The 22,913-nt window shown below is 48.1% G+C and overlaps 1 protein-coding gene across 1 annotated transcript in view; it reads left to right on the top strand.

Annotated features, from left to right (window-relative positions):
• Positions 1-22,584, top strand: part of ACER1 (alkaline ceramidase 1) — a gene marked incomplete at its 5' end in the record, with an annotated part of 55,548 nt that extends 32,964 nt beyond the window's left edge. Inside the window, 5 exons of the mRNA XM_070374729.1 lie at positions 13,908-14,022; positions 14,102-14,243; positions 15,485-15,622; positions 18,529-18,666; positions 19,131-22,584. Coding sequence (XP_070230830.1) covers positions 13,908-14,022; positions 14,102-14,243; positions 15,485-15,622; positions 18,529-18,666; positions 19,131-19,299 — 702 coding nt within the window. The remainder of the gene's footprint in view (positions 1-13,907; positions 14,023-14,101; positions 14,244-15,484; positions 15,623-18,528; positions 18,667-19,130) is intronic.
• Between the last annotated feature and the right edge of the window lie 329 nt (positions 22,585-22,913).

Raw genomic sequence — 22,913 nt, forward strand, 5'->3', positions numbered from 1 at the left:
GCAGCCAAATAAATCAATATTTAAAAAAGACATCAATTTACAAATAAACTTTACCCCTGACCCTGCCATTGTACCTCTAGGAACTTTCACCAAAGAGACAATCCCTATGGCTGGCAAAGTCTGTGTATAATGTCACCTCTGAGACATTTGCAATGGCAATAAATAAGTGAATAAAAAAGAAGCCATAGAAAATTCCCGGCAGTTTGGTGGTTAGGACTCTGCGCATTCACTGAAGAGTGAAGTGAAAGTGTTAGTTGCTCAGTGGTGTCAGACTCTTTGCGACCCCATGGACTGTAGCCTGCCAGACTCCTCTGTTCACGGGATTTCCCAAGCAAGAATACTGGAGTTGGTAGCCATTCCCTTCTCCAGAGGACCTTCCTGACCCAGGGATGGAACCGGGGTCTCCTGCATTGCAGGCAGATTCTTTACCATCTGAGTCACCAGGGAGGAGGACTTGGATTTAATGCCTGGTTGGAGAACTCAGATCCTGTAAACTGCACAGCCAAAAAAGAAAAAGAAACCATAACATTTTCACCAATCTGTGTAGTGCTGAATACATGTCAAAATACTAGGCAGCTATTTAAAAGCATGCTTTTGATCTAGGTATGTAAATGAAAGACGATGTAGAAGAAAAAAATTTTTTTTAGTATTTATTTATTTCTGGTTGCATCAGATCTTAGTTGTGCCCATAGGCTCATAGCTCAGTAATCGCAGCACTTGATCTTAGTTGCCCTTAGTATGTGAGATCTTAGTTCCCCAACCAGGGATTGAACCTACGTCCCCTGCGTTGGAAGGTGGATTCTTAACCACTGGACCACCAGGAAAAGCCCATGAAAGAAAATTTTAAATCCATTCACATGGATTTCATCACAATCCATTTAGGAGTCATAACTTGTAATTGGAAAACAGTGCTCTCTGAAGAATCTTTTGCTTTCTTGTTGATCTGCTGGAAAGGAGCCGTGAGCCTGGAGTTGGTAGAGGCAGGGCCCAGCTCAACACAGTCAGGGTATAGAAGAAGGATGTGCTGGAGGACTCGGCTCAGGTTTCTGGAGGCTTCATGGAGGAGGGCACCTAGGAGTTGGGTTTTGAAGGAAGAATAGGAGCTCACCAAGGCTGGTAGGAGTCTAGGAAAGGGAGCAGAAGAGAAGAAAATGATGTGCTAAGTCTTAGAAGTAAAAGAGGGACAACCAGTTTGGGAAGGTGTGTCTCTGTGCCCAAAATATGGGGCCAGGTAAAGATGAAGGTTTTTTAAAAAATTAATTAACAAATTTTATTTTTGGCTGTGCTGGGTCTTCGTTGCCGCTCGGGGTCTTTCTCTGGTTGCAGTGAGCGGAGGCTACTCTTGTTGCTGTGTGCGTGTGAAGGCTTCTCATTGTGGTCGCTCTTCTTCTTGCTGGGCACAGGCTCTAGGGCACTCAGGCTTCAGCAGTTGTGGCCCATGGGGCTTAGTTGCTCTGTGGCATGTGGAATCTTTGCGGACCAGGGATCTAACCCATGTCCCCTGCATTGGCAGGTGGATTCTTACCCACTGAGCCACCGGGGGAATGCATAGATGAAGCTTTCAATACTGAGTTGGAGTGTTTGAAATTTTTCCTGTATTCATCGATTGGCTCATTATGCATTTAGCAAAAATGCTGTAAACCAACTTGTGCTGGGTGATTCCAGGTCCCAGAGAGGCTTAGGGCCCCCAGGCTGTGGAGGGGGTGGTTCAGAATTAAGAGTGGACTCCTCCCAACCCCAGGGTTAGCTCGTGACTAAGGGAGAAAGAGGGCTCCCGAAGTAATGGTGGGGAACCATGGGGTGGGGTGTGACACCTCTGTTTGGTGGGTGGGGGAGGGAACCTCGATGCTTAAGGAATAAGTTAATGTTCTCTAAAGTGGATGGGTCAAAGGAAACAGCACATGCCAAGGTCTTGAGGTGAGAGACAAGAACTGGTAGCTGGAAGCCAGCACCTAGGCTGCCTGCCTGAGGGGGTGGGACGGAAGGTGAGGAAAGGGGCTGGTGAGGTTTCCAGAGGCCAAGACAAGGCTGTCAGGCAGAGGAGTCCATGCGCCATTGTACGGGCACTGGGGAGCCATGGCAGACCTGGGAGCATGGGGGACTCCACACTGTGGGGGTGGCTGGGACACCTGATTGCGTTTCACAGTCTGGCCAGGAGTCTGGAAGTGTGGTGCAGCTGGAACAGAGCATGGTGGGAGGGATTGGAATAGGATGAGCATGGTGCGTGGTGTGTGGGCCACCCCAGTCGGTGCCTGTTTGCTTTGGCTTGGTGGCCTCCTTCTGGGCTGCTGTTAAGTTGGGAGAGTTTCAAGTGGTGTAGGAAGGTGTTTCAAGGTTCCCCAACCCTGACTTTAACTCCCAGAGGCAGCTGTGCTGCTGAAATTTCTTCCCTGGGATCCTGCCAAAGTTTCAGAAGCTCTGCATCCCATCCTCCCTAGAAAACTCCCTCTCAGATGATCAGATCCAGAGCAGTGGGATGGTGTGCCTGCTGTGGGGAGCTGCATGGGCAGGTGGGAATGAGTAGGGCGAGTCTGGTGGGGGGTGGGTATTGAACTGACAGGGTGATAAGAGCCAGGAGGTTGTCAGCTGCAGTGCCCACACCTCCATCAGCTTCCTCACCTCCTCTTCAGACAACCTTGGCATGGCTGGCCTCTGCAGTGTGCTAATAACTCCCATCTCTCTCTTCCCTGGATGCCTGTGACCCAGGCACAAGGCCTGCCCCTCTCTGAGCACCTGGCTGTGACTGACAGGTCCCATGAGCTCAAAACCACACCTCCTTCTTCTGCCTTTCTTCTCAACATTCACAGCAACAGCAATTTCTTTCCTTTTTTTTTTTTGCTTCATTGCACATCTTGCAGGATCGTATTAATAGTTTCAGGGACCAGGGATTGAACCTGTGCCCGGCAGTGAACGCGCTGAGTCCTAACCACTGGACCGCCAGGGAATTCCCACAGCAACAGCAATTAATTCCAGAGCACCTCTGGTATGCCAGGCCGACAGAAACCAAGGAGGGCATGGTTCCTGCCCTCAGGGAGAGCAGATGCCATGAATAGGATAATTGCACACCTGAAACTGACGAGAACGCCCCTGCTACATCCCGGGCCCAGACTCAGTAGGTCCCTCTGGATCTCTCTTCTCCTTCGCAGAAACAGGCATCGGTGACCCCCCCACCCCCCACCGCTGGCCTCCTAGAGCTGACGCCGGGGTAGATTGAAACGCCTCCTTTATTTCCCTCTTCATTCATCGGAAACTGATGGAACCAGGCACTGCTCCAGCTCCAGGGACACAGTGGTGATCAAAGCAGACAGAAATGCCTGCTGTCATGGGGCTGGAATGGGTCCTCCCCAGTGGCTCAGCAGGTAAAGGACCTGCCTGCAATTCAGGAGACAGAGGAGATATGGGTTCAGTCTCTGGGTGGGGAAGATCTCCTGGAGGAGGAAATGGCAACCCATTCCAGTATTCTTGCCTGGAGAATCCCTTGGACAGAGGAGCCTGGTGGGCTCCAGTCCAGGGGGTCACAGAGAGTTGGACACGACTGAGTGTGCACGCAGGGGCAGTGGGGTTGGTGTCCTGGGAGATGGAAGCACTAAACGAGACTGAAGGGTATAGGATGCCAGGTTGTGGTATGTGCTAGGGAAGAAAAACTCATTCATTCATTCCTCCTATTCAGCAGATATTAACCAAGTGCACGCATGGTGCTCAGTCATGTCTGACTCTTTGGGACCCCGTGGACTGTAGCCCGCCAGGTTCCTCTGTCTGTGGACTTTTCCAGGCAAGAAGACTGGAGTGAGTTGCCATTTCCTACTTTAGAGGACTGAGTTCCTATGCAACAAGGGGGTTTCTGTGGGGCGCTGGGGCTTCCCAGGTGGCTCGGTGGGTAAGGAATCTGCCTGAAGTGCAGGAGATGCAACCTACTCCAGGGTTTTTGCCTGGTCAATCCAAGGGATATATATATATAGATAGATAGATACACACACACAAAGAATATATTCACTTTCACTTTTCACTTTCATGCATTGGAGAAGGAAATGGCAACCCACTCCAGTGTTCTTGCCTGGAGAATCTCAGGGATGGGGGAGCCTGGTGGGCTGCCGTCTGTGGAGTCACACAGAATTGGACACGACTGAAGTGACTTAGCATAGCATAGCATAGCATATATGCCTCACTACTTGTGGGATCTTAGCTACCCCGCTAGGGATCAAACCCAGGGCCCCAGCAGTGAGAATGCAGAGTCCTAACCACTGGATCACCAAGGAAATCCTTTTCCATGTTCTTTCCCATTATGGTTTATTATAGGGTATTGAGTATGGATCCCTGTGCTGAAAATAGGACCTCGTTGTTTATTTTATGTTCAGTACTCTTTCCTGGACAATCCCATGGACGGAGGAGCCTGGTAGGCTGCAGTCCATGGGGTGGCTAAGAGTCGGACACGACTGAGCGACTTCACTTTCACTTTTCACTTTCATGCATTGGAGAAGGAAATGGCAACCGGCTCCAGTGTTCTTGCCTGGAGAATCCCAGGGACGGTGGCGCCTGATGGGCTGCTGTCTCTGGGGTTGCACAGAGTCGGACACGACTGAAGCAACTTAGCAGCAGCAGCAGCAGCAGTATGTATCTATTAATCTTATACTATAATTTATCCCTCCTGCCCCCCCAGCCATGTTTCTTGATTTAATTGATTCAACAAATTCTTCTGGAGTACCTACTGGGTGCCCAACTTTAAAGGCATTGGTGACACAGCTGAGGATAAAACAGGTGTTTTCTGTCTTCATGGAAGTCACAGTAGGTGAAGTCGTGCCTTGGAAAGAAGCATGTTTTTAAAAAATTTTTATTTATTTAGGCTGCTCTGGTCTTCATTGCTGCGCATGAGCTTTCTTTGGTGGTGATGAGCGGCGGGGGTGGGGGGCGTACTCTTCATCGTGGTGCACAGGTTGGTTTCTCGTTGCAGCGACTCCTCTTGTTACAGAGCACAGATTCTATAGCGTGGACTTCAGTAGTTGCGGCTCTGGGCTCAGTACTTGTGACTCGGACTTAGTTGCCCAGCGGCGTGTGGAATCCTCCCAGACCAGGGATCAAACCTGTGACCCCTGCATTGGGAGTGTAAGACTCTTAGCCACTGAACCACCAGGGAAGTCCCCGGGCTGTGGTTTTATCCCAGGATGGTGGGTAAATGAGAAAGGCTGAGATGAGGTGAGGCGTTAATTCAAGTCAATCTCCTTCCTTCCTCCCTCTCCTCCTTCCCTTCCCCCATCTCGCTCCCTTTCCTCCTTCCAGCCCTAAGGAATCCAGCCACATCCACTTACCAGATGCCGTGCCAGATTTTGATGATCCAAACAGCAAAGCATTCTAGAATAATAGCTGCCCCATGGCGCACTGCGCAAGTGCCAGGCACATGTACGCACTATTGACACATATTCTTTTTTTTAAAAAGCCTTTATTTATTTGGCTGCATCAGGTCCTAGTTGCAGCATGCAGGATCTGTTAGTTGGGGCATGTGAACTCTTATTTGCCACATGTGGGATCTAGTTCCCTGACCAGGGATCATACCTGGGCCCCCTGCATTGGGAGTGCAGTCTTAGCCACAGGACCACCAGGGAATTCCCCTGACACATATTCTTTGCGTGTATTATTCTCCACAAAAATTTGCTGGGCACCTACTGCACTCCAGGCACTGTTCTAGACACTGGGGGCTGGCAGCAGTGAACAAAACTGCCCAAACCCCCTGGTCTTGCAGCACTCAGTTCTCCAGTCCTCACCGTGGTGCTCAGAGATAGGGCCTGTGGGTTTTGTCTTAACACTTTTTTATTTTTGGCCGCACAGGGTCTTCGTTGCTGCTCCGGCTTTGTCTAGTTGTGACAAGTGGGGCCACTCTCTCGTTGCAGTGTGCCGGCATCTCATTGCAATGGCTGCTCTTACGGCAGAGCAACCGGCTCTAGGCGGTGTGGGTTCAGTAGCTGTGGCCCCCGAGTCGAGTTGCTCCTCAGCATGTGGGATCTTCCTGGACCAGGGATTGAACCCCTGTACTGATAGGCAGATTCTTAACCACTGGACTACCAGGGAAACCCCAAGGCCTACATTTTATAGGGGAGGAAAATGAGGCACAGAATAACCCCCAAACTCTGACTGGATACCTGGTAAAAGGGAGGGACTTTGAGGGTTTTTTATTTCTTTTTTTGGCCATGCCGTGTGGAATGCAGAATCTTAGTTCCCTGCCCAGGAATCAAACCCATGCCCCTTACAGTGGAAGTGTGGCATTTTAACTACCGGACCACTAGAGAAGTCCCAGGGACTTTGTCTCAGACACTGGCGACATTCTTGAAGGGAGGTTCCCTGATGGCCCAGATGGTAAAACAAAAAAAATCCGCCTGCTAATGCAAGAGGCTGGAGAAGACTCTTGAGAGTCCCTTGGACTGCAGAATCAAACCAGTCAATCCTAAAGGAAATCAACCCTGAATATTCATTGGAAGGATTGATGCTGAAGCTCCAATACTTTGGGCACCTGATGTGAAGAGCCAACTCATTGGAAAAGACCCTGATGCTGGGAAAGAGTGAAGGCAAGAGGAAAAGGGGGCTGACAGAGGATGAGATGGTTGGATGGCATTACCAACTCAATCGACATGAGTTAGAGCAAATTCTGGGAGATAGTGAAGGACAGGGGAGCCTGGCCTGCTGCAGTCCATGGGGTCGAAGAAAGTCAGACACAACTTAGTGACTGAACAACAACAACAACAGTGTCCTTGAGCACACAGACGGTACTGAAGGGGTGGATGATTGTTGACTGAATGAATGAGTGAATGAATGACTGAACTGACGTGAAGTCACCTTCCGGGGCCGCGTCGCAAGCAGTCCAGCTCATGCGCGTGAGAGCTCAGGACTGGCGGTAATCTCGGGCGGGTGCCTCGCCCAACTCTTGGAGTCTGGGTGGGGCCAGTGATTGGGAAACTTGGGCTCTGATTCTATCAGAGACTCCGAAGCCACTTGGAGCTTATTAGTTACAGGCACTGCCTGTCACTGAGTCCTCATTCTACACACTCAAGGGCCCCTACCTTCATTATGTAGGCAGCTGAGCTTGGAGTATCTGTACCAATAATAAGCCTGCTATTATTATCTCCTTCAACAATAACAAGAGCAGCAGCAGCCTTTACTATTTCTTGAGCTGAAACCATGTCCCCAGCAAGGTAGCTTTTCAATGCCTGGCCTCATGCACCCATTCTCCCTTGCCAACAGCCTTCGTGGTAGCATCGCTGTTGTTCTTGTCCAGTCACTCATTGTGTCCAAATCTTTGTGACCCCATGTACTGCAGCACACCAGGCTCCTCTGTCCTTCACCATCTCCTGGAGCTTGCTCAAACACATGTCCATTGAGTCAGTGATGCCATCCAACCATCTCATCCTCTGTTGTCCCCTTCTCATCCTGCCTTCAGTCTTTCCCAGCATTAGTGTTTTTTCCAATGAGTCAGCTCTTTGCATCAGGTGGCTAAAGTATTGGAGCTTCCGCTTTCATAGAAGTCCTTCCAATAAATATTCAGGGTTGATTTCCTTTAGGATTGACTCGTTTGATCTCCTTGCAGTCCAAGAGACTCTCAAGAGTTTTCTCCAACACCACAGTTCAAAAGCATCAGTTCTTCAGCACTCAGCCTTCTTTATGGTCCAACCCTCACATCTGTACATGGAAAGACTACTGGAAAAACCATAGCTTTGACTATTTGGACCTTTGTCAGCAAAGTAAGTCTCTGCTTTTAATACACTGTCTAGGTTTACAGTACAATAGGAGACGATCATCAAAACCTAGACAGCATTAATGGTGCATGAATTTTACTTTTGCATGAAAGGGGGACTCAGAGAAATTAGATGACATATCCAGGAAACAGGGGAGCCCCCCTTTAGTCATCACCACACATCTAGTCCTCTTGTTTTTCTTTAAATTTTTAAAACATTTTTTATTTGTTTGGCTGCACTGGGTCTTAGTTGCGTTTTGTGAGATCTTTAGCTGTGGCATGTGGGATCAAGTTCCCTGATCAAAGGTGGAACCCGGGCCCCCAGCATTGGGAGTGTAGACTCTTAGCCACTGGACCACGAGGGAAATCCCATCCTATCTTTCAAAGCACCGGGTAAAAGCAAACTTCAGAGGTGTGCAACCTTGGAGACATCACTCTACCTCTCTGAGACCTGGGTTCCACATTGCCAAACAGGAGCTAGAAAGCCTGGCCTTGATGGGTGTGTGAGGATTAAGAACAACCTGTAAAGTCACGTGCTCAAAAGATTAGAAAGTAACTAGAAAGTAATTAGGAAGTTATAGCACCTTCTATTCAGAACTTTCTAGATGCAGGACCCTCTGCCAAGTATTTTTTAAAATTCACTACTTTTTTTGACTGAGCTGGGTCTTTGTTGCGGTGCCCAGGCCTTCTCTAGATGTGGCATGTGCGGGCATCTCTTGTTGGGAGCACGGGCTCTAGGTATGTGGGCTCAGTTAAGTTGGTGCCGCTCAGGCTTAGTTGCCCCTCAGCATGTGGGATCTTCAAGGACCAGGGATTGAACCCATGTTCTCTGCACTGGCAGGTGGATTCTTAATCACTGGGCCACCAGGGACATCCTTGCCAAGTGTTTTCCTATGTGTGACAGGTAAATCCATTTGAACTGTTTTGAGAGCCAGTCAATAGGAGATCACTCTCCTCTTTCACCTTCATTAAGAAACTGTTTAGGGATTCCCTGGTGGCTCAGTGGTGAAGAATTCCCTTGCCAGTGCAGGAGACACAGGTTCAATCCCTGATCTGGGAAGATCCCACACGCCTGGGAGCAGTTGAGACAGTGAGCCACAACTGTTGAGCCTGTGCTCTAGACCCTGGAAGCCTACACACCACAACTACTGAAGCCCGAGCTTGGAGCCCTTGCTTTGCAACAAGACAAGCCACTGCAGTGAGAAGCCCAGGCACCACAACTAGAGAAAGAGCCCAGAAGCAGCAGCAAAGATCCAGCACAGCCATAAATAAATACATAATTTTTTTTATAAAAAAGAAGCTGTTTAGTTCCTCTTCAGTTTTTGGTATCAGAATGGTATTATGTGCATATCTGAGGTTGTTGCTACTTCTCCCGTCAGTCTTGATTCCAGCTTGTGATTCGTCCAGCCCCGCATTTTGCATGGTGAAATCTGCATAGAGGTTAAATAAGCAGGGTGACAATATACAGTCTTGTCATACTCCTTTCCCAATTTTGAACCAGTCAGTTGTTCCATGTAAGGTTGTGACTGTTGCTTCTTGACCCACATACAGGTTTCTCAGGAGACAGGTAAAGTGGTCTGGTATTCCCACCTCTTTAAGAATTTTTGCATTTGTTGTGATCCACACAAAGGCTTTTGCATAGTCAGTGAAGCAGAAGTAGATTTTTTTTGGTATTCCCTTGCTTTCTCTGTGATCCAACAGGTGTTGGCAATTTGATCTCTGATTCCTCTGCCTCTTCTAAACCTAACGTGTACATGTGGAAGTTCTAGGTTCATGTATTGCTGAAACCTAGCTCAAAGGATTTTGGGCATAACCTTGCTAGCATGTGAAATGAGTGCAATTGTACAGTTGTTTAAACATTCTTTGGCATTGCCCTTCTTTGGGATTGGAATGAAAATTGACCTTTTCCAGTCCTGTGGCCACTGCTGAGTTTTCCAAATTTGCTGACATACTGAGTGCAGCACTTTAACACCAGCATATTTTAGGATTTAAAATAGCTCACCTGGAGTTCCATCACCGCTACTAGCTTCGTTCATAGTAATGCTTCCTAAGGCCCACTTGCTTCACACTGTAGGGTGTTTGACTCCACGCCATCGTGGTTATCTGGGTCATTCAGTAAGACTTTTTTGTACTGTATTCTGGCTCCTGAGGTTATAAGGGAGAAGGTGGAAGCCACAATCCCTATTCTCAAGACTAGATGTAGCAGGAGACCCAGATAGTTCTAGAACAGCAAGACCAGGGTCAGAAATATGGGACTGCATGAGACACAAAGGAAGACCACCCTGACCCTGCCCTGTAAGCTTAGGAAGGCTTTAGGAAGAAAGCAATCCCCAGGCTAAATACAGAGTAGTTGGGCTGGCAAAGAGGGCTACATGGGAATGAGAGCCTTACAGGCAGTGGGAAGAGTCTGTGCAAACTCAAGGAGGTAAGAAGTAAAGTAAGACTCCTTTGGAGGAGCTGAGTTATTCTTTCCACCCAGACTGTACAGTTGAAGGTGGGAAAAGGTAGTTACAGAGGGAATGTGTAAGCCAAGTTAAAGAATCTGGATTTGATGTATGGGAATCACAGATGTGTTCTAAGTGGAGGCTTAAGAATTTGGGAGGCTGGATGGCTCAGTATCTTCAGGCATGCTTGGTTTCCCTAAGGGCTTGCATGTGGCTGAAGATGGAGGGGACGTCAGATTTGTGTGGGGTTTTTGCCCATTCAGTATCCATGGCTCCATTTCCCCTTCATCAGCCACCTGGTTATGGTCTTGGTGGGATGGTCACTCGAAGTAGTCTCCTCCAAGGATCAGATGTGGCCCAGGCTACACTCTCCAGACTTTTTTTTTTAATTCAGCTATGTCAGGTCTTAGTGGTAGCACGTGGGATCTCCTGTTGCAGCTCATGGACTCTGCGGCTGTGACACATGGGCTCAGTGGTTGTGGCCCGTGGGCTTAGTTGCTGTGTGGCACATGGGATCTTAGTTTCCCAATCAGGAACTGAACCTGCTTCCCCTGCATTGCAAGGTGGATTCTTAACCACTGGACCGCCAGGGACATCCCCACTCTCTGGAATTTGAAGTTTGGGCCTGCACAGAAGGACTGAATACAGTTGTTTTCATTCGTACCCAATATTGCCCCCTGGAGAGATTGTCTGTTAAAGGGCCAAAGCTATTCCTGGTTCTGGTTTTCTTGTTCTCTGCAATTCCTTTCATCACCGAGCTCCTTGTAATAAGTGAATGAAAGAACAAATACATGAATAAATAATTTGGTCAATTAAATAAGTAACCACACACGTGCACACACACACAGTTTATAGTTTAAGTTCATCAGAATCACTTTCTGTTGCTTGCTACGAAAGAACCCTAGCTAATATACCACTGCTGCTGGATTCATGGGGCTCAGCCTGTAGAGAGCTACCTTACCACTCCTGGGCATATATCTGGAAAAGATAAAAACACTAATTAAAGATGCATGCGCCTCTGTGTTCATAGCAGCATTGTTACAATGGCCAAGACATGGAGACAACCTAAATGTCCTTTGATGACTGCGTAAAGAAGATGTGGAACATATATACAATGGAGTACTACTCAGCCATAAAAACAAATGAAACAGGACTTCCTGGTGGTCCAGTGGTTAAGAGTCTGCCTGCCAATGCAGGGGATGTGGGTTCGACCCCAGATCAGGGAACTAAGATCCCTCATGCCATGGCACAGCTAAGCCCATGTGCTGCAGCTACTAAAGTCCCCACACACCTAGAGCCTGTGCTCAGCAACAAGAGAAGCCACTGCAACGAGCAGCTTGTGCACTGTATTGAAGAGCAGCCCCTATACACCGCAACTAGCCCCCATTGCACACAGCATTGGAGACCCAGCACAGCCATAAATAAATAAAATTTTAAAAAAGAATGAAACTTTGCCATTTTCAGCAACATGGATGGACCTAGAGATTATCATACTAAGTGAAGTAAGTCAGACAGAGACAAATATCATGATGTCACTTACATGTGGAATCTAAAAAATAATACAAATGAATTTATTTACAAAACACTCACAAAGAAAACAAATTTATGGTTACCAAAGAGGATGGATACACCAGGAGCTTGGGGTTAACAGATACAAACTACTCCTATATAAAATAGATCAATAAAGACCTACTGTATAGCACAGGAAATCACATTCAGAATTTTGTAATTACCTATAATAGAAAAGAATCTGAAAAGAACAAATATATGTATAATTGAATCACTTTGCTGTACACCTGAATTTAACACAACATTGTAAATCAGCTATACTTCAATTAAAAAAAAAAAAACTTAAGCAAAAACAAAAACAAAGAAACAAACAAGAGGGGGAAAGAGAGAATATTGGAAAGATAGTGAGATGTGTTAAAAAATGGAAAGATGAGTTGTTTTAGGAAGGCTGGGACCCACAGTAGGTCTGCAGGATTCAGCAGATGTGCAAATACTGTCCTCAAGCATTCGCTTTTTTTTTTTTCCTCAGCCTTGTCTTCTCATGGGTGGCAAAATAGTTGTCACATCTCAAGTATCATAACAATATCCCAGAGCCTCTGTAGAGAGTTGTCAATGATGCAACTCCATCTTGGTGACTTCCAGGCTTTGTGCCTGCTCCAAGTTTCAGATTCCTAAAGGAGAAAGTCTGGTATCCTGCTTTGGCAGGGGTATCTATTCCAGTGGGTAGGGTTTCGTGATATAGACAGGGCAAGTTGGGGGTGGGGCGATTTCTGTGTTCTAGGGGAGCTTCTGTGAACTGGGTGGCCCTCCTGGAGATGTGTTTGACCTTGTCCGTTGATAAACATCAGAGACTTTGACATGGAAAACAAGGACGTAGGTGGGACCATGCGCTGGGAAACCAGTTTGCCAAGGCTGGGTTCTTAAATGGTGACCTTTGGGCTGATCCATCATTGTCCCAGGAGAGCTTTGGGTTCTCCTGGAATCAGGAGGGCTCCTGTCTTGGGAACCTGTACAGGTGACCAGGACCTAGGCTATAGATGTTGACCTTGTATCAGGTGAATGATTTTCCCCATACCCACCACTGTGCTCTGTTTTTTGTTTTTTTTTTAATTTGGCTGCTTCAGGTCTTAGTTTCAGCATGAGGAATCTTTAGCTGTGGCAAATGGAATCTAGTTCCCTGACCAAGGATAGAACTCAGACCCCCTACATTGGGAACTCAGAGTCTTAGCCATTAGACCACTAGATAAGTCCCTGCTCCCTGTATTTCTTTTCTTTTTTAGTACTTATTTATTTGGCTGAGTTGAGTTTTAGTCACAGTCTTAGTTCTGGCATGCAGGATCTTTTGTTGAAGCACATGGACTCTCTAGTTGTGGTGTGCAGGCTCAGTAGATGTGGGGGCTTAACTGCATATGGGATTTGAGTTCCTTGACTAGGAATTGAACCTATGTCCCCTGCATTGCAAGTGAAAAGTATTAATTGCTCAGTCCTGTCTGATTCTTTCACAACTCCATGGACTGTAGCCTGACAGGTTCCTCTGTCCATGGAATTCTCCAGGCCAGAATACTGGAGTGGGTAGCCATTCCCTTCTCCAGGGGATCTTCCCAACCCAGGGATTGAACCCAGGTCTCCTGTATTGCAGACAGATTTACCAAGGAAACCCCCTGCATTGCAAGGTGGATTCTTAAGCACTGGACTGCCAGGCAAGTCCCTTCAGGCTATTTTTTAGAAGTGAGTCACTAGGCCAAGGCCAGTTCATGACCACTATGTTTGCATTTCAGTCCATAGGAAGTAGAGAGCAAGCCTCAAGAACTTGCAAGCAGGCAAGCTTCTCAAGAACTGACCTGGAAGTTATATTGATAGATTCATTTACAGCTCTGTCCTGTGGGCTAGAGCAGGTCACAAGGCCACAGTGAGCTGCAAGGAAGGCTGGGGAATGTAGTCTTGAGTTGAGTAGTTGAATGCCCAGCTCAAACTTGGGGGACACTGTTGCCGAAAGGAAAATGTAAGTAGATAGTCTTCACCATGTGCATTGAATGAATTAAGGAGCCCACAGAGTAATGGATGGAGTAATGGATCTACCAATGAGTGGTTGACTGGTCCGCTGGAAGATGGATAGACCCTGGGTCGGTTCACTGCCTGAGAGACGGCTGCTGACCAGATGGATAATGACTGAGGGTGACCGAGCTCAGCCTCCTCTGTCTGACAGCCCCTCACTATGCTTTCCCCTCCTTCTCCAGTTCAGCAATGTCACCTTCTTCATCTTTGGGCCCCTCATGACATTTCTGATGCGCCCATACATCCAGCAACGCTCCCGCTACCTTTACGTGCTGTTCGTTCTCTTCACAGTCACAGGTAGGTGGGGACATTGGGACAGGGTGGGGGGGCAAGAGGGACAACACCCTTGACCACCTGCCTTTGTCTCTCCCTCCAGGACTGTTCTCCATGTACTTTCACATGACGCTCAGCTTCCTGGGCCAGATGCTGGATGAGATCGCTATCCTGTGGCTGCTGGCCAGCGGCTACAGCATATGGTTGCCCCGCTGCTATTTCCCCGCCTTCCTAGGGCAGAACAGGTTGGGCAGGGGCGGGCCCTCTGTCAATCCTACTGGAGCCCACCTATCCTTCAGACCCTTTGGAATCCCTCCCCTCAACACACCAGGACTTTTTCCTGACCCTGCCTGACCTATCCGGACTTTCAGGCACCCTCCTTCTGAGCATACTTGGGACCCTGGAAGTCCTCCCCTGGTTGTTGTTCAGTCACTCAGTCATTTCTGACTCTTTGTGACCCCATGGACTGCAGCCCCCCAGGCTTCCCTGACTTTCACCATCTCCTAGGGTTTGCTCAGACTCACGTCCTTTGAATTGGTGATGCCATCCAACCATCTCGTCCTCTGTTGTCCCCTTACCCACCTGCTTATTCTTCCTTTTATCCCACCTGGAGAGTTGAGACCTTCTCCAGAGCCTTTCTGAGCCTACTTTGGGGTCCCAGGCGAGTGCGTGCTCAGTTGTGTCTGACTCTTTGCGACCCTATGGACTGTAGTCCACCAGGTTCCTCTGTCCATGGGGTTCTCCAGGCAAGAACACTGGAGTGGGTTGCCATTTTCTTCTCCAAAGCATCCCAGGACCCCATGCCTAAGCTTACCTGGGGCCCAAGACCTCTTCCCTGAGTCTGTCACCTGGTCTCTCTGGCATCTTTCGTTGGATCCTCTTGGGTCCCCTTTTTGTTGACTTGAGACCCATCTGAATCTCTCTCCTGACCCTATCTGACCCACTTGAGCCTTCCAGGCTGTTGCTGCTCTTTAGTCACTCAGTCGTGTCCAGTTCTTTGTGACCTCATGGACTGTAGCCCGCCAGGCTCCTCTGCCCATGGGATTCTCTGGGCAAGAATACTGGAGTGGGTTGCCATTTCCTTCTCCAGGGGATATTCCTGAACCAGGGGTGGAACCCGGGTCTCCTGCATTGGCAGGTGGGTTCTTTACCACTGAGCCACTGGGGAAGCTCAAGCCTTCAGGACCTCTCTCCTAATAGTTTCTGGGACCCCTGGTGCTCCTTCCTTAATCCCACCTGGCTCACCTGAGACTCTTGCCTGAATTTACCTGGGCCTTGGGACCCTCATCTGACCTTTTTGACTGAGCCCACCTGGGAGTCTTAAGACCGTCTTCTGAGCTCAGTGGGACTTCTCAGAACCCCTTCCCTTTTCTCATCCATCTCAGCCATGAGATTTCCGTGTGACTACCCAAACCCCACAGGAATACCCCTCAACCACCCTCCCCCTGTCTGCCCCCGCCACAGCTGAGCCCTTCTCTTCCTCCAGGTCTCGGTACAGCTCACTGATCATCATCATCAGCCTGGTCAGTACCTTCCTGTCCTTCCTGAGGCCCACGATCAACGCATATGCCCTAAACGCCATTGGCTTGCACATTATCTACATCGTGGTCCAGGAGTATAAGAAGTGGGTGTGACTGCAGGTGCCCAGAGAGGTGGCACCCCTTTCTCTTCCAAGAACCGCACCCCCCCCCAAAGAAAAACCTCACCATGTTCCCTTCCCCAGAATCATTCACCAGCTAGGGGCAGGACCAGGATTTGAAACCTAAGGCAGAGTTTGTCCTTCTTCTCTGAAAACTGCCAAATACACATACAAGTGGAGAGCATTGTATCATAAATCTTCATGTGCCCACTAACCAGCCCCAACAGCATGTTACCAACCTGTGTTCTTTTTTTCTTCTTCTTGGCCACATGGCATGTAGGATCTTAGTTCCCCAGCTAAGAATGGAACCTGCACCCCTTGCATTGGAAGCTCAGAGTCCTAACCACTGGGCAACCAGGGAAGTCCCCAACCTGCATTCTCTAACCCCCTAGATTTCATATAATGTCACCCATTAATTGTTCAGGGTTTCACTCTCCTGATAAAAAAATTATCATTTTTAACCCATGCTAGGTCTTGGCAGGCTAGAGAAGGAACTCCCAAATGGGGCCATTTAAAGAGAGTTATATAAAAGGGTTGCTTACAAAGGAGAGGGCAGACTGTGGGAACATCACTAGAGATCATTTAGAATCCCTCTGTTAGTACCAGTGGGACTCCATGCTCATCAGGAGACCTGGGATGGGGAGTGATGGAAAGGAATGATTGCAAGAATCTGGAAGGAGAGAGGTAGCAGAGAGAGTCTTCTTGGCCAGAGCTGTGACCTCCAGTTGTTGGTTACAGTCCTACCTGTGCCAATCCCAGAGGGAGGTTGTGTGGGCTTCCAATTGGGTAAGTCAATGATTTCCAGTTGGGTTGGCCAACAGTTTCCAGTTGGGTTGGCCAACAGTTTCCAGTTGGGATGGCCAATGGTTTTCATTTGGGTTGGCCAATGGCTTCCAGTTGGGTAGGTCAATGGTTTCCAGTTGGGTTGACCAATGGGGAGCCCCAGCAAGGAATCAAATGGTGGAGGAAGGGTATTATTGGAATATTTATTTCCAGGTCCACATAACTCAGCTCCCCCACCCCATACCCAGCCAGCCCTTGAGGCTCAGGGCTGGGTGGAAAAAGGTAGCACAGGATCTAGAGAGGTGAATGGAAGATGCTTCCTTAGAATAGCATCTAAAAATAATACCCAGTTTGCACTGACCTTTCCTCAGTTTCCCAAAGACGTCTTCTTGTGCTTGGTCTTGTTTAAATCAGAAGACAAACGCAGTCCCTCAGGTCTTCCTTCTTTTATAGCAGTCCTTTCCTCCCTCCCTCTTTCTTCATGCCTCTGGTTTGATAACAGAAGCTCAAAGATTTGTCCTGTAGTACATCCTGAATTTTGGATTTGGCCAACTGCTTCCTGTGGTGTCTTCCAACCTGATTCCTTTTTTTCCCTCTGTAAATTAATAGATCTAGTTTTAGCTTTAACTTTTTTTTCACTTCATGTGTGGCACTGGGTGTCATTTGTTCCAGCCCATTAAGACCTCATGATGAGTGGTCGTCCTACATTTAGTGCCATTTTGTTTGATCTGTGGATTCAGATGGTGTCATCCAGATCCCTCATTATAAAGTTTTCTACAGCCCTTTCCCCTAATGATTTCAGCAGCCATTTCATGCTGTCTCCACCCGTGGTCTCCTTAGAGGGTGCAAAAGTGTGATTTTCAGATTCTATTATTCCTTCTGCATTAATTATCTGGAGTCCATTCATCCAGACAGAAGAATGTTTGCTCATCAATCTTGAAATACAGTTTGGACAGGAAAGACAGGATAGGGCGTTAATTCTTTCCCTTTTAAAAATTAATTTCCAGAGCAACAAGTTGGTGCCTTAGCCATCTCTGGTAAGGACCCATGAGAGTTTTTTTTAAAGCATTATGAACTCATGGACATTTATCTCTGAAGTGTTTCAATCCATTGCAGTCACTATGCTATATTTTTAACTTTTTATTTTGAAATAATTACAGGCTCAGAGCAAGCTGCAAAAATAGTACACAGAGTCCTGTGTACCCTTCACCCAGATTCTCCCCACCTCCCCCAGAGGCAGCATCTTGTGTAATTACGTGTGTGTGTGCATGCTAAATCACTCAGTCATGTCCGACTCTCTGCGACCCCACGGGCTATAGCCCACCAGATTCCTCTGTCCATGGAATTCTCCCAGGCAAGAATACTGAAGTGGGTTGCCGTTTCCTTCTCCAGGCAATCTTCCCAACTCAGGGACTGAACCTGTGTCTCCTGCATTGGCAGGCAGATTCTTTACCATCTGTACTCAAATTTTACCAATTCTTAGGTGTGGTTTTGTTTTGTTTTGGTGTTTAGACTGTCCTCTTTTAGGATAGCAGGCTGGGCTTGCGCTTTTACCCATGAAGGAGTTATTGCCTCATTAATCTCTCATAAGCTCTTTCCCAAGAGACATTGGGTTAGTTCTGTGGTTGGGGAAACACATATTCTAATCCTGAGTTGTCCCATGACATCGGACACCCTCCCACACACTTACACACGTATTCTCAGAGCCACGTGGACATAAATTCCCATGCATCAGCTCACAGGTGCACATACACTTATACCCCAAAGCACAAACACAGAAGGGCTTGTTGGTTGCAGCTTCTGTATTCTCATAAACCTGATTCAGACCCCACATACTGGCTGTGTAACCTTGGGGTGGGGTCTGGGCATACTTAATCTCATGTGCCTCAGTTTTCTCATCCACAAAATGGGAACAATAGCATTGCTGTGAGGACCCAGTATCTTGTAAGCGGTCCCCACATGTTAGCATGGGTCTGGCCCCTCCCCCACCTTGCCCCTTGATCCTTCCCTCCTCTGAGCCTCCTCTCCTGAAATGGAGGAATTTCCCATCAGTCCCCTGGGGATCTGCTAGCTGAGTCAGGCTCTGATCTCCCTTCTTCCCTCCCTAGGACCAAAAATAAGGAGCTCCAGCATCTGATTGAGGTCTCCACGCTTATATGGGCTCTCGCCTTTACTAGCTGGATCAGTGACCGCCTGCTTTGCAGTTTCTGGCAATGGATTAATTTCTCCTACCTGCACAGCATCTGGTAAGCATTTACCCTATGGTCTTGGGCTCTAGGGGCTTCCCTGGTGGCTCAGACAGTAAAGAATCCACCTGCAATGTGGAAGACCTGGGTTCACTCCCTGGGTCAGGAAGATTCCCTAGAGAAGGGCTTGGCAACCCGCTCCAGTATTCTTGCCTGGAGAATTCCATGGACAGAGGAGCCTGGCAGGCTACAATCCATGGCGTTACAGAATCAGACATGACTGAGCAACTAATGCTTTCACTTGGGTCCTAGAAGCAGAAAATCTCAGATTCCAGAGCTTGGAACAGGACCTGGGGGAAGCGGGAGCAGGCACAGATACTGGGATGTGTGTGTATGTCTTGGGGGTGTGTGGTCAGGAGATCCCTTTTGATGGCCAGGATCCAGGAAAGGTCAGGAGAGGTGGGGCTGGGGCCATCAAGCTGACTGCTGGGGCATCTTTTCCCCCTCTCCACCTTGTCACCCAGGCATGTACTCATCAGCTTCACCTTCCCCTATGGCATGGTCATCCTGGCTCTGGTGGATTCCGCATACGAGATGCCGAACAAAACCCTCAAAGTCCGCTACTGGCCTCGGGACACTTGGCCCATGGGGCTGCCCTACGTGGAGATGGGTGATGACCACAAGAGCTGCTGAGGTCCAGCAGGGCTTCTTGATCACCCGACACCTATGCACCCACCCAGGACAGCGGCCTGAATTGGGAGACCAAGAGACACAGTTCTGCCCTCCGGCTCCCTCTCCCCTTCATCCTGGTCCTCCGTGCCCCCATTCCGAGGCAGGGGATGGACTTAATGACCTCTCTGTGCTGCAGTGTGATAACCCTGGAGCTCCCCTCCATGACCCGCCCCCATCCTCTTTCACTTCCTCTTCCAGGTTTACTGTTTCACACGACCTGGTGGGGCTGGATCACTGAGCCACTGTGCTTCTGTGGCAGCCACTGGGAATGACCTCAGGCTGGGGCTTGGTCCCTGGGCATCGTATAAACAGTGGTGGTCACTGTGAGACTTTTCAGACCTGTCTTTGGCTGTGCAAGGTCACTGATACTTGGGAGGCATCCTAGAGAATGGACATGTTTTCTGGTCACCTTACACTCAAGCATGTGTGCTAGTGGTAAAGAACCTGTCTGCCAATGCAGGAGACGTAAAAGATGCAGGTTCTATCCCCTGCGTCAGGAAGATCCCCTTGAGAAGGAATGGCAACCCACTCCAGTATTCTTGCCTAGGAAATCCCATGGACAAGAGGAGCCTGGAGGGTTACAGTCCATGGGGTCTCAAAGAGTTTGAACAGGACTGAAGTGACTTCATGTGCATGCAGAGACCTCAGGGATCCTCACATGCTCACATGTGCTCCCACGGACTTACAGGGCTGGTAGCGCTGGAGCCTCACGGAGGCCTGGACTGGGTGACGTGGGTGCTGTCGGGGCACGTGCATCAGGACAAGAGCTGTGGTGGCTGCTTTCCGTGTGCTGTGCTTAGTCACTCAGTTGTGTCCAACTCTTCCTGACGCCATGGACTGTAGCCCACCAGGCCCCTCTGTCCATGGCAATCTCCAGGCAAGAATACTGGAGTGGGTTGCCATGCCCTCCTCCAGGGGATCTTCCCAACCCAGGGGTCAAACCCAGGTCTCTCTCATTGCAGGTGGATACTTTACCATCTGAGCAACCAGGGAAGCCCATGAATACTGGAGTAGGTAGCCTATCCCTTCTCCAGGGGATCTTCCCAACCCAGGAATCGAACTGGGGTCTCCTGCATTGCAGGCAGATTCTTTAGCTGTTGGTACCAGGGAAGCCCGTGGTGGCTGGTACAGGCTCTTGAAATGAGAGGACAGAGGGAGGAGGGTGGTTTCCATGGTGGTTAAGAACTCAGGCCTTGGAGTCAGGCAGATGTAAATTTGAATTTTGCTCCACCATTGGGCTTCCCTGGTGGCTCAGAGGTTAAAGCATCTGCCCGGACTGCGGGAGACCCAGGTTCGATCCCTGGGTCAGGAAGATCCCCTGGAGAAGGAAATGGCAACCCACTCCAGTACTCTTGCCTGGAGAATCCCATGGAGGGAGGAGCCTGGTAGGCTACAGTCCATGGGGTCACAAAGAGTCAGACATGACTGAGCGACTTCACTTTCCTTGGACTTTCCTATTTGTATTTTCTGAGGGAAGTGGTTTTTTTCCCCCTCTACCTCTGAAGTTCAAGGACCTTGGCTGTAAAGCATTCCTTCCTTCCTTAGATTTCTGTGTAGATAAAACAAGATAACATATGTAAAGTTCTTAGAATGGGGTCTGGCAAACATCCACCCATCTACTCATCCTTTATCTGTCCATTCATCCATCCATCCATGTATTTATTATTCATCCTTCCATCGTCCATTATTCTTACATCTATTCCTGTATCCAACTGTTAACCATCCTTCATTCATCCATCTACTTATCCACTTCATGCATCCACATAGCCATCTTTTCACCATCCATTAATCATTATTCTTACATCCATCCATGTATTGAACTGTTAACCATCCTTCATCCATCCATCCATATTCAGCCATCTTTTCACTTATCCGTCCAATTCATTCAATCACCCTTCCATTCATCTATTTCCCCACCTGTTCATTCCTTCCTTCCTTCAGTCATTCATTCATCTCTTCAACAACTGTACACTGAATTCCTACTATATGTTTGACACCAGTCCTCATATAAGACAACAAAGACATGCAAAGAACCTGCCCTAATGAGGAGGCACACATTAGATAAATATAAAAGAGGCAACTGCAGTCACGGATGGGTGAAAAAGATAAAGCACAGTGATGTTCTCAAAGATCATGCCCTTTCATATGGGTGATCAGTTGGGAAGTGCACTTTCCAGCTGAGCCCTCAGTGAGGAGGGAACCAGCCATACCTAGAGCTGGGCAAGACCATTCTGGGCAGGAGGGAATCACATGTGTCATAGAAAAGCATCCACTTCCTACTCCCCTTGTCTCTATCTATAAATGCGTGGCCATGATTTGTCCGCAGATTCTGTCTCCTGCTGACCACTCCATACAGCCTCCTCTTGGGGCACGGAGGCAGTGAATAGGTAGGAAGGAGGACCAGTGAATCATCCAGTTTGTAATTCTAACTCACCGTGGGGCCTTGGCAAGCCCCCATCTCCATTACGGAGGACTCGTGGTGGCAAAGGACAAAATGTTCAGCTCTAGCTGGCTGGAATGACAAAATGATAATCAGCACATATACTTTTGAAGTTAGAGATCAGACTGCAGGTACGGCTGGATCTAGGCTTTACTGTTGGCTCAGACAGTAAAGAATCTGCCTGCAATGAGGGAGACCCAGATTCGATCCTGGGGTCAGGAAGATCCCCTGGAGAAGGGAATGGCAACCCACTCCAGTAATCTTGCCTGGAGAATCCCAAGGACAGAGGAGCCTGGCAGGTGACAGTCCATGGGGACGCAAAGAGTGGGACATGACTGAGTGACTAACACTTTCACTTTCAGGCTTCAAATGATGTCACCATGGCTGAGCTTCTCTATCCTGGAGCACCCCATGGGTAGGAAGTGGCTGCAAGCAATGCCAGGTTTATAGCCTTCCAAGATGAGAAGTATACACTGAAGCTCCAAGAACACATGAAAAGATACTCAACATCATTAGTCTAGTAGGAAAATGCAAATCAAAACCATGAATATCATTTTACATCCACTAAATTGGCCATAATTTTTTTCTTAAGCCAGGAGGTAAGTGCTGATGAGAACGTGGAGAAATTGGAACCCTTGTGGGTTGCTTGTAGGAATGTAAAATGGTACCACACAGTGGAAAAGAGTTTACCAGCTCCTTAACAAGTTAAACAGAGTCACTATGTGATCCAGCAATTCCACTCCTAGGCATATAGACCAAAGAACTGAAAACAGGTATCCAAAGAAATATTTGTACAGAAATGTTCATTGCAGCACCATTTTTTTCTTTTTAAAAAATTAATTTTATTCAAGTATAGTTGATTTACAATGTTTTGTTGATTTCTGCTGTATAGCAAATAATTCAGTTATATATATTATTCTCTTTTAAAAATTTTAACTGAAAGATAATTACTTTACCATGTTGTATTGGTTTCTTCCATACAGCAACTTGAATCAGCCATAAGTATACATACATCCCCTCCCTCTTGAACCCTCCCACCCCCAACCCTATCTCACCCCTCCAGGTTGTTAGAGTGTGTGATACAGCAACTTCCCACCAGTGATCTATTTTACACACGGCAATGTGTACGTTTCCA

The sequence above is a fragment of the Bos mutus genome, chromosome 7 (genome assembly GCF_027580195.1).
Source record: "Bos mutus isolate GX-2022 chromosome 7, NWIPB_WYAK_1.1, whole genome shotgun sequence".
NCBI classification, from domain to species: domain Eukaryota; kingdom Metazoa; phylum Chordata; class Mammalia; order Artiodactyla; family Bovidae; genus Bos; species Bos mutus.